This window comes from Sinocyclocheilus anshuiensis, unplaced genomic scaffold (genome assembly GCF_001515605.1).
Source record: "Sinocyclocheilus anshuiensis isolate Anshui unplaced genomic scaffold, SAMN03320099.WGS_v1.1 scaffold637, whole genome shotgun sequence".
NCBI lineage: Eukaryota > Metazoa > Chordata > Actinopteri > Cypriniformes > Cyprinidae > Sinocyclocheilus > Sinocyclocheilus anshuiensis.
Window position 1 is genome coordinate 1,197,191 of NW_015539816.1, and position 11,793 is coordinate 1,208,983.

The 11,793-nt window shown below is 36.7% G+C and overlaps 1 protein-coding gene across 2 annotated transcripts in view; it reads right to left on the reverse strand.

The window, feature by feature from the left end:
• LOC107683940 (E3 ubiquitin-protein ligase SH3RF1-like) overlaps positions 1–7,506 on the reverse strand; it is a 74,076-nt gene extending 66,570 nt beyond the window's left edge. Inside the window, exons 1-2 of one of the 2 annotated variants that reach the window (XM_016480018.1) lie at positions 7,227–7,506; positions 4,540–5,099 (exon numbers count right to left, since the gene is read on the reverse strand). In XM_016480018.1, the coding sequence (XP_016335504.1) occupies positions 4,540–4,965 (426 nt within the window). In that variant the 5' untranslated portion in view covers positions 4,966–5,099; positions 7,227–7,506. Of the gene's footprint in view, positions 1–4,539; positions 5,100–6,264; positions 6,376–7,226 lie in introns of those variants that run through there. The other variant, XM_016480019.1, reaches the window with a different exon arrangement.
• Between the last annotated feature and the right edge of the window lie 4,287 nt (positions 7,507–11,793).

Here is an 11,793-nt window from a genome sequence, read left to right on the forward strand (position 1 = left end):
TCAGTGAACAACGGCTCTGTGTAGTTAATGCTGCTCAATGTGAAAGCCCGCAGGTGATGGAGATTTACGCTGATTACAGAACCGGCTTTCTGACAAGATGCGCGTTAAATATCGCATGCGATTAATCGTGCAGCCCTAGCCTGAATGCACTGTAAGTCACTTTGGATAAAAGCGTCTGCTAAATGCATAAATTATTATATGCAAACACCATGTAAAAGTGAATTTTGCATCCTATGTCTACTTTAAAACTGAAATATAATCTTAATTCAAGTGATGAAGGATTTCGTAAGTGTGACAGTAATCAGTGTTGAGTACTACTGTAAGGTTTACCCTGCCTGGTTTACATGTTTGAAAATGATAAACAGTTGAAAACATTAGAAATTTAGAAAAGTAATCAAAAAGTAATCAAATGTAATCAGTTACATTAATTTAATAAAGTAATTGAAAAGTTACACTACTTATTACATTTTAAGTAGGGTAACTTGTAATCTGTAACCTATTACATTTCCAAAGTAACCTTCCCAACACTGCATATAAGTCATTTGTTTGTGAATTTAACTACATTTGTCACCCTGTACGTGTCTGATTCACTAAAAACAACAGGCACATAACAGTTATTTGTTCTCAAGTGGTCAACACACAATCAGTAAACTCTGCAAACTTACACTTACATCTCAGGTAAAATATGATTCCTTTTGCCATATACTTCCTGTACTCACTAGTACGCAGATGTTGAAATGGCTACAAAACGCAACATCTGACAACCCAGATCTCAGGGGTCTGGATGTCTGTATCCCTGAACTAGGTAGGAATTCTTCTTCTTAGCACTAGTTTTCTTCCATGCGTCAGTGTGTGTTTTGTGCGTCTCCAAAGCACAGTATGACTTAACAAAACCCTTCTGAAGACCTAAATAACAGACCCGCCACTCACACAACGCTCTGTTATCATGAAGTCTCAGATGCATTCCTGGTCCTTACACCAACTCTATATCACAGGCTCTGTTTGAAGCTACAACCGCTGCAAAAATCCCTTTCCACCGGCAGCAAGGCTGTTTACACCACCTCAGATACACCCTTAAATAGGCTGGCGTGTGAAAACACAGCGGGCACAAAGAGAGAGAAGATAAGCAATCACTGCCAAGTTTGCTCATGCGAGAGTTGACTTTTTTGAATAGCAGAGTTTTAGAGCTCACCGTGCTGATCAACCTTATATTACCTCACTTTACTGGATTCAGCCAGCTCTGGCAAACAGCCTAATGCTAATGACTGTGTCCTTAAAGCGTGATATGTACACTGACGGGCTAATTAGAAAAGACTGTGTGGGGAGAGTTCATCAGATTTGATTATTTTCAGAGATGTAGTCTTGCTCTAAGGGCACTTTGGGATAGGGAGGTGTTATTGTAGTGATGCCAACTAAAGGAAGAACAAGTGTAATCACTTAGAGGATTAAGTCATTCCAAACAAAGGCAAATTTAAAAATGGTGGGTTTTGGTTTCTGGTCCAGAGAGTTTAAAGCAGACTGAAATATGAGCAGTGATGTTATCATCCAATAACTAAATGTACACTTTTTTTTTTTTTTTACATTTAAAGTTTTTAGGGTTTTTTCCCCCCTTTTAAATGTAAAAAAAAAAAGTACAGAATTTTAATAGTGGCCATTTATTTTGATCAACAAACATGAAAATAATTATTGGTTTATAGGTATCGGCCAGAATTTGAATATCTGTCCATCCCTAAAGCTACATTTCAGCAACAGTAAAATGGATCATATACAGTACACTACCATTCAAAAGGGGTTGGTAAGGGTTGGTAAGATTTTATAATGTTTATGAAATGTGTCTCTTATGCTCACCAAGGTTGTATTTATTTGATCAAAAATACAGTAAAAACTGAATTTAAAAAAACAGTATTACAATAATAAAACATTTCTATTGTAATATATTTGAAAATGTAATTTATTCCAGCAACTTCATTACTCCAGTCGTCACATGATGCCACAGAAATCATTTTTTTATATGCTTATTTGGTGCTAGAGAAACCTTTTTTATTTTTATCAATGCTGAATTGTGCTTAATATTTTAGTGGAAACTATGACGCTTTTTATAGGACTCGTTGATTAATAGACAGTTCAGAATAATTTATTTAAAATAGAAATGTTTTTTAACTAATTTATTTATTATCACTTTTGATTTTTATGTATTATTTAAATACATAATGAATAGAATTCACATGAAAAACAACAGTCAAACTTAGTCATCTTAGGGTAAAACCCCTTAATGAGCTTCTTTTGAAGACGCGTAAATAAGATTATCTTTTAAACTCATGTTAGTTGAATAGGAGAGAGACGACTAGCTTATTAGGCCAATCCAGGTGTCATTCACAGCACTGATGTTTATGAACAACAAAAGAAGGATATTAAAAGATTATAGACCGGTGATGTCTGACTTAGAGCGTCGCCTCCCATCATGCTTTGGGTGGAGGCCTCTTCCTGTCCCACAAGTCTGTGTGGGAGAGATGACAGAGGGCTTGATTGTAGGGACACCTGTGTTTTGTTACCGTGCAAAACCGAAAGGTGGAACACAACAAAACACACAATCACAAAACTGCTGCTATGACAACTATCCCGATCCGCTGGGACACTTTGTTTGAAAGTTATACTGGCAGAAACGTGTGCGCTCTCACTCAGAGTCTCAGTCACAAACAGCCACAAACACAATGGTGTCCGCTTGCAACGTTTTTGCTTTTTTCTCCCCTCTCACATAGAAAAAGAAATAAAGACATCCAAATACACAACCACACCAAACAACAAAAAAAGTGCTGGAACAGTTAAAGGCACAATATGTAATTTTCGCCGCTAGAGGGCACGTATTCAAAATAAACCTGTTTTATCATACTAGATACATTTGAAAGTTCTGTTATAATGCTACTCTGTGCGGTCGTCACCGGTCTATTAAAATGCACAACATATTAAAGCGTCTTTGGTATTTCCATGTTTTCTAAAAAACTAAACCGGAAATCGAGGGGTTATGACGTCATTGGCAGGCGACACAATGACACTATAGACACGGTCCGTGTCACTAATTTAAAAAAGTGCTTATTTCTCTGGATTTAAACATTCTTCGAAACATTTGGGATAATGTAAGTACACAAGTCAGCAAAATATATAACACTGTCCTAGTGGTTTTTGGATATTTTAATAAAATCTTACATATTGTGCCTTTAATGCAGCTTTTTCTCAGCAGGGAAGGAGGCTTACCTCAGCTTCTTGAGTTGCTTTAGAAGAAGCACAATGGCCTGAGCTAACAAGATTCTCTCTAGTACCGTCTGCTAGGGCTATGATTAATCGAAATAAACTGGAATTGCAATATGGCTTAATGCAAAATTTTGTAATTTAATTAAATAACTATATGCGCTCTGTTTTTCCGGAGTGAAGCGCACGCAGCACTGTGTTTACTTACACAAGAGCAACTCATGACCCGTCGAGTTTGTGTCGCTTTTAACATGCATTTGGAATGCAACATACCAAAACGAGAGTCTCTGACTGTTTTTTGGCAAAATAAAAGCTTGATAGCTTTGAAAATGAAAAAAAATCAAGATAGCCATTAATAACAGTAATGTAATTTTACAGTTGTACTGTAAAATAAAATTATTTTTTTCTTTAAATAGTCCTTTGCTTTACAGTGAAATAATAAACAGTAATAATTAAAGTAAAAAATTATATTTTATTTAGTAATAATGATAATAACAATAGTTGTTGTTATTTTTTTATTTTTAACAAATTTTAAATCTCAATCAAAAAATGCAATTATATTTTTCCCTCAAACATGCAGATATAGGCTACAAACTGCAAACAACACTTTTCTTCCACATTAAGTATATTTACATGTGCAGTTAAAATTAAGCTACAGCAGCATACAATGGCATGAGCAAAACGTGAGACCATTCGTAGTCCAAATAAATGCATATACATGCTAGACGAAGCCACCCAACAATCACAGCATCCATGTCTGTTAGTCAGATATTTAAAAAAAAAAAGGACTGGTACAATTCCAGTTGGACTAAAGTGTTTACATGACACATAAAAAAATTTTTAATTATTACTTTAGTCTGACTGAAATTGCAGTTTTAAAGCACATATTAATTAAATATGTGTTCCAACATCATAGAAAGTGTTTGTTTTTTTGTTAACTCCAAGAAACGTTCCTCCATGTATTCATTTTCCTGAATGTGAATTAGACTCTAAACAAACTCTAAATAAAGAGTTCATTAACCAAAATAATGATACAGATGACAGAGTGAACGAGAAAAAACATCTCATATTCCCTAAACACCTAATTAATTCAGAAATTATTCTTCCTTTCATATCATGCCATGGCTTTGGAGCAAGTCTCCAAGGCCTGACGATGACCAGACGAGATAGGGCCAGACAAGTTCTCCACCGATATAACCATCAGGCTAACAGAAACCCATCACTAAGTTTTTCTGCATGTAAAAACAGATGTTAATTGTATCTGTCCATATCTGTCTGATGTATGGGACTCACCCTAACTGGAGTGCTCCTGGCCTGTACCCTCTGAGACTGTGCTCCCGTGGGACCTGGATCCCTCTGGCCTCCTCCAGCAATTTGTGCTCGGACCCCTGCCACTGCAGATCCATTAGTACACGTGCCGTGCATGCTTCCCGTCCTCCTCGGCCTCTGCTTGATACCGTCCAGTAGCCGTACCAGGAGGATGTTGCTAGGCAACTCATCCACGCCACTCTCCACTAGCGTGCGGCATTCCGGGCAGCGCAGTTCTCCACGCGACCCCACAATTCCAAGCAGGCAGCGCCGGCAAAACGTGTGCTGGCACGGCAACACCTTTGCCGTAGCATCCAGCCGCTCCAAGCACACCGGACACTCCAACAGGTCCAGGAGCGCAGACTCGTCCATTTTCACACTCGCACAATCTTTCTCAGCGTAGTCGTTCATTTAGTCAGTTTTGCCTCTCCGAAGAGAGAAGCACATGGTGTGGGCGTGCGGATATAAGGTTGTTTGGAGGGAAAGTCCAGTGCTGATGTCACGTCACTCCCATGCCGCAGTCATGATCATGTCTCTAGCATTCACTGCAGAGAATCAAAGAAAAAGAGATCATATGACACTTCTGTCTTATAGAGCATTACACGTGACATTTTTGGTGGTTTCAATAGCAGGCACATAAGCACACAATGTAATGAGTATGTTCAAGGAGAGTTTCCCAAGAAAACTGAAAATCCTTAAAATCCAGGATGTTCAAAAACAACTAAATTGGTTTTCAAATGCATAGTAAACTTGGCACAAATAGCAAAAACGCTACAAACTGGAGCAGACAATAACCTCCAAACATATTACTAGGGATGGGAATCATAAGGAATTGAATGATTCTATGATTCTGTTCCTTAATGGTTCTTTTAATACTTTTGAGGGAGAAATATTTGAAAAACAGTAATTTAATTCTTATTGCATTTACTTTTTGCAATACTACTACTGTCAATAGCTATGTATTAAATAAAAATAGCACAAAAACGGGTTAACAAAATATTAATAATAGTAATTAATTTATTAATTTATTTTTTAATATAAAATACCAGATTGGTATAAAACTCACATAATTTTTTTTAACCAGATGTTATCATACATACACAAAACACAATGAGATTAAATCAGTAACCGTAGAATATTTGTTGACTCACTAAATTGGACCTCACTTGCCTCGTTGTGTGTTTTTGATTCACTAAAAAGAACCGATTCATAAGAGTCATTCATTAGGAATCAGACAACACTGGTCACGCTGTATGCTTGATGCTTTCCAATTCGCGTAGTATACAATATTTTGCCATTTTGTAATAATAGTGCGTCTAAGGCAGTGTGTTCACACGGTAAATTTCGAGAAGAAATGTGCACTTCAAATACCCGGGTGATGCATTTAATTAACCCAAAAATAAAGTGTGGAATGTTGGACACTTCATAAAGTGTCGCAGTTTACCATACGCTTTATAACCTTATAAAGTGCATAGACTAGATGGGAGAGTACATAGTGCACAGTATACAGTTGGTCATTTAGTCCACAACTTGATTATTTTAGTAGGGTATTCCGTCCGCCTTTGCAGAAAAATGCACGTTCGAGATGGAACTAAACGGTATGAAAACCACTGGAGTCCGGGTCCTGTTCTCTAGCCCCAGCCATATTTAATAGAGTCATCAATGGACTTGGCAACAGGAATAACTCTGAAACAACTAAAGAGAGTTTACCGTCCGTCACGTTTGGTCAGTTGGTGAGAGGAGACTTCGTGTCTAAACTGCAAATATGCGGCCAAACGAGGCTGTAGCCTAGTGCTCGCGCCTGTGTCCCTCCTCGATCCTCATCCGCTGTTCTACCCCGATTCAATCAAAAGACGAGGCTATATAAAGGCAAGCAGAACACTGAATAGAGAATAATTTAAAACTAACTGCAAAATCATACATCTTTATGCAACTAGCTCATTGATCTGAACCAAACTGTTGTGTACAGAAACGTTACAAAACAAATGTTATAAATCGAGGAAATGCAGTTAACATAAATACAATTAAAGGGTATGTTCCCCCATAACACAAACGATGGTATTAGGGAAACTGACAGCCTCAGTCACTATTCACTTATATTGTAAAGGGGGAAAATGTAATGATAGTAAATGGTGACTGAGGCTGTCAGTTCCTAACATCTCCATTTGTGAAAGTCATAGAGGTTTATAACAACATAAGGGTGAGTAAATGCTGAAAAATTTACAGTTTTGGTTGAACCATCGCTTTACCTTTAATGCAAACCCTCAACCTCGCCCTCACTGTCGTTAAAGTCCTGAATACAACCAACAACCTTGTATTTAATAACTACAAAGCCAACATTAGCCACATTGTTTCAGAGTAGCGGTACAAATATATCGACCTTACACTGCTGTATGTGAGTCTGTTTAAATAACTCCTGAAACTAACTAACCCATTACCAGTCGTGTTTTGAAAACTAACCACGGCACAATGAAAAAAAAAGCGAATAAAGTGTTGTGCGTGATGTGTCCGAGTAAACAATGAACGACAGACGCTTGTATCAAAACGTTTGTCTGTAACTCGTGCTCACGTTGGTTGTAAGTAACCATGTAGCTTCACAAACTTTGATTCGATGTTTAAATTTAATCTAATATCTTATTACGGGGATATTTGTGAGAGCACAAAAACGCTACCTTAAATAAGGGCCCCTTCTCACTCCTCTTCTTCCAGAACAGTTTCTTTCCCGAGTTCCTCAAACTAGGGAATTCGCCCTGGAAAAGGGATCCTGAAATCTTGATCGCCCAGTTGGACACAAGTTTATCTATTCAGATCCGTATATCTCAGCAAGGAACAGGTCGTCGCTCTAGAGTCGTTAAATTGAAACAGCAAAAAATCCGAGTCCGTGAGATTCAGGTTGATTGCATTTAGAAGAAAGCGAAGAAAAACAGGAGAAGCGAGTTCCTGCGTCCGAGCGCCATGACGAGCCCCGTGGATACTGTGGGACACTGCAGCGGACGTGTAGTCGGGAGGGAGGATTTTCAAAACGCACAGCTGGGAGAATGCAATGCATCAACCGTTTTGAGCTTAGGCTTCTTCCTTACGAAATGTTAGATAAACAACAACTGAAAAGCTGCGGTTTTGATCGTCACAAATAAGCAAAATGTATTTCTAAAGCTGATTTAGTCTATACGTAGTGGGTAACGTCGTTCATTGACGAATAGTTTGTTTGTAATCTCCGCCTGCGTCATATAGTGTCACAAATCACAGGATTTACAAATTTCCTCTAGTAGCAGGTTTGATTCGATGTTTGATTCAGGTTTAAATGAAAAGAAAGATAAAATTTCACCAAATGAACGAGTAGGCCCATGTTTTCCATAACTCACTTTATACTATACTTACTATGTCTGCAGTATAGGCCTATGCATATTGTGAAAGTATGCTAATTATTTGCCTGCATAGAACGCTCTTATCTAATTGCCAAAATGTGCAGTAACAAAGAACAATGCAAGGAATACTATATCCCACAGTTCAGCCTGCTCAATTTCACCTTCCATGTCCATAACCGCAAGAAATCTTAAACACAATTTCAAAATGGAAAGAAAGATACAATTTCACCATGAACCTCAAGTATGTTCTCAATAGCACACTTCTATACTACACTTGCTATTTCTGCAGTATATAGTAGCCTATGCATGTTGTGTATAGTATGCTAATAATCTGTGTGCATAGGACACCTAGAGTGTCTTACTGCCAAAATGTTTAGTAACAGAGAACACTGCAAGCCTGCTCAACTTCACTTTTCATTCCCAGAACTATTTAAAATTATTACAAATTATTTCAGAGATGATAACTTGGTTTGTAAATATGCACATATTTACATCATGCGACAACAATATAGCATACTATTCTTTGAAACATTTAACCTTGCATGATGCATACTGGTTAACATATTTGTAAAAATATAGTAGGCAATATTCATATTCATATTGCTCTCAAACACACAATGTTCTCTCACATCCCCTTGAAACCTTTAGGTTTGGCAGTATTATTTACCAAAGCTTTGCATCTCTCCTCCAGCTTGTGGCTCAAAGGTCAATTTTCTGCTACCTTCCACATGCACACTGGCACACACAAAGGTTGACACGGAGGTGAGGTTGTCGGAAGATCGACCCGTTACATCACCGGTGTGTAAAGCATGCAAGAGACCTTTTAACATGACAAGTCACTCTCACACAGCCCCTCTTGTTCATCAGACACAAGCCCCCAAGCCTGGGATTGTGGGTCAAATCAGATCAAATGCATCCTTGTTGCATGATTATAGTCAAATACCTCATGGTTTATAAATCAGGAAATGTTTTCCATTTTAAAAAACTTTTTGAATAACCTTCTGCTTCATTGCACAAAAGTGGGTTTCATTCTACAAAGAAATGCATTTGCTTAGCAAGGTTTAAGGATCTAAAGAACATTTCAGTGATTCATGATGGTTTGGCAGAGGGTGATTTTTATTAGGTTTTTATTACCATTTTTATTAGGTGACTACTGTGTTAAAGAGATAATTCACCCAAAAATGAACATTTTTGGCATCATTTAGTCACCCTCATGTTGTTCCAGACCTATATGAAACCTGTTACTTCTCTGGAACTTAAAGGAAAAGTATTAAATATTTTGGAACTTGTTTCAAACCCACATTAAACCCACTTGAAATTTCATTAAATGAACAAAAACTGTTGAAAAATTCTTCGAAAAATCTTCTTTTGTATTTCAAGAAATGTTTAGAATGAAATGGCGGAATTTTTTGTTTTTGTGATACTGTTATCTTTTTTGTTAATATTTTGAATTAGATTTTTTTTAATTTTCTGTTTTGTTTTTGTCATTTTATTAGTATCAGTAAAAATATACATTTTTTTATATTTTATTTTATTTTGATTAATGTTTATTTTCAAGTAATGTTTTTTTTTCATGGTTTCAGTTAACAATAACTCTGGTGTGAATTCTTTAAGACAGCAGCCATCCTATAGTCATTCCTACGGTGGCCGAGAAGTTTAAAGCAGATCACTATTCTGAAAACAAAATAACAAATTACAAACGCAAATGCAAGTCTAAAAACAAAATAACAATTCAGAAAGCACAACAACAATTCAGAAAACATTATAACAAGTCAGAAAACACAATGACAAATTCGAAAACAAAATAACAAGTCAGAAAACACAAGGACAAATCCGAAAACAAATTTACAAGTCAGAAAACACAACGACAAATCAGACAAACCGGAAGAGGTAGGTATAGTTTGAGACAGCGCCGATTTGTCTTTTCTGACTTGTTAATTTGTTTTCGGATTTGTCTTTTCTGACTTGTTAATTTGTTTTCGGATTTGTCTTTTCTGACTTGTTAATTTGTTTTCGGATTTGTCTTTTCTGACTTGTTAATTTGTTTTCGGATTTGTCTTTTCTGACTTGTTATTTTGTTTTCGAATTTGTCATTGTGTTTTCTGACTTGTTATAATGTTTTCTGAATTGTTGTTGTGCTTTCTGAATTGTTATTTAGTTTTTTAGACTTGCATTTGCATTTGTAATTTGTTATTTTGTTTTCAGAATTGTGATCTGCTTTGCACTTCTCGGCCACCGTACATTTCACCTGAAGGCAAAGTTCTCAAGCCCTAAAATCAACAGGAATTACATCATCAGGTTTCTACCTCACTGGCTCTTATCATGATGAAGTAATATATTTTGCAAGAATTCACTGCATACGGCATAAACAAAGTAAGTCAAAGGCAGTAAATGTAGCCCGTATACTTGTTCAAAAGGTTAAGAGCGCCTTTTCAGTTGTTTATTTACAGTAGCGCATATATTTCTACACGCCATAAGCAGGAAGCTAACAATTTATGTATAGACTCATTTATTTTACAGATCCCACAGAGAACGATAGCGCCAGCAGAGAAACGCAAGCGTGATGATGAATGTGCTACACTATGCTAGATTTGATGTTTAAATTGCCTTTTATTAGTGTTTGGCTTGTCCTTTGTCTGCTGCAGGAAAAATTACAGCACATCGTTGTGAGCAATTTGCACTCTTAACTAAATCGTGCCACGATAATGGCAACATTTGGTAAGCAAGTGTGTGTAATTGAGCTGAAACAGTTCATGAAGGGCTCATTTGAGTGCATATGCATGTGAGTGCAGTGTGTATTGTCATGCCTTGGCTAATGAGGACAATAAATCAGAAAGAGAAAATAAATACGGCAAATATTTATGTAACACAGAAAGAAAAGAGAGGTAAGAGAGGAACTGTATTGTGAACAGAGAGTGAGAGAGAATAATAAAGAAGTTAGATTTATGGTGGTACAGCTCTTGGATGTCAGAAGTGATCCCGCCGGAGCTGGCAGCAGCCCTCCGGTCATATTTCACTGTTGCCGGGGGTCATTTAGCCCACCCCCTGAAGGGAGGGGCAGAGGCTGTAAAGCCTGGTGCAAATTTATTGGATAACCCCGGAGGGAAGGCCTGCTTTGATTTATCACTGACTCAGTCATGGCCCAATCTGAGGTGGGATTGTTCTGAGCTTGGAATAACAGTGCAGGTGATTCACAATAATTACAAGCATATACATGATTTCATAGACTTATACGTCTTCGTTCGTCATGCTAATGAAGAAAATATACTACTCAAAGTGCCAGAAAAAGTTATATTAGCTTTTATTTTTTTCCTTTAAGTGGTCAGCAATTTGCAGCCACACGCATTAAAGTGCACACAATTCTGCCACTTTTGAAGTGCCAGCTGTGCATTAGAAAATATAATATATATATATTAAAAAATATATTATAATTTACCATTTTTATTACAATTTAGAACTAATTTATTTGTTATTTTAATAAATTTGTAAAATATACTTTATTCCTGTGATGGCAAAGCTGAATTTTCAGTATCACTACTCCAGTCTTCAATGTCACGATCCTTCAGAAATCATTCTAATATTCTGATTTGATGCACAAAAAAAAAAAAGAAAATCTTAGTATTATCAGTGTTGTGCTGCTTAATATGTTTGTGAAAACTGTGATACATTTTTTCAGGATTCTTAAAAAGCTCAGATGAATACAAAGTTCAAAAGAATAGCATTTATTTAAACTATAAATCTTTTGTAACAAGTGTCTTTTACTTTCACTTTTGATCGATTGAAAGTGTTGTAAGAAAATTGATGAGGACGATGAAGATCTCGATGAAGATGTTTATTGCAGCATAGCAGTGACAAAGTACATGTAGTACCTTGG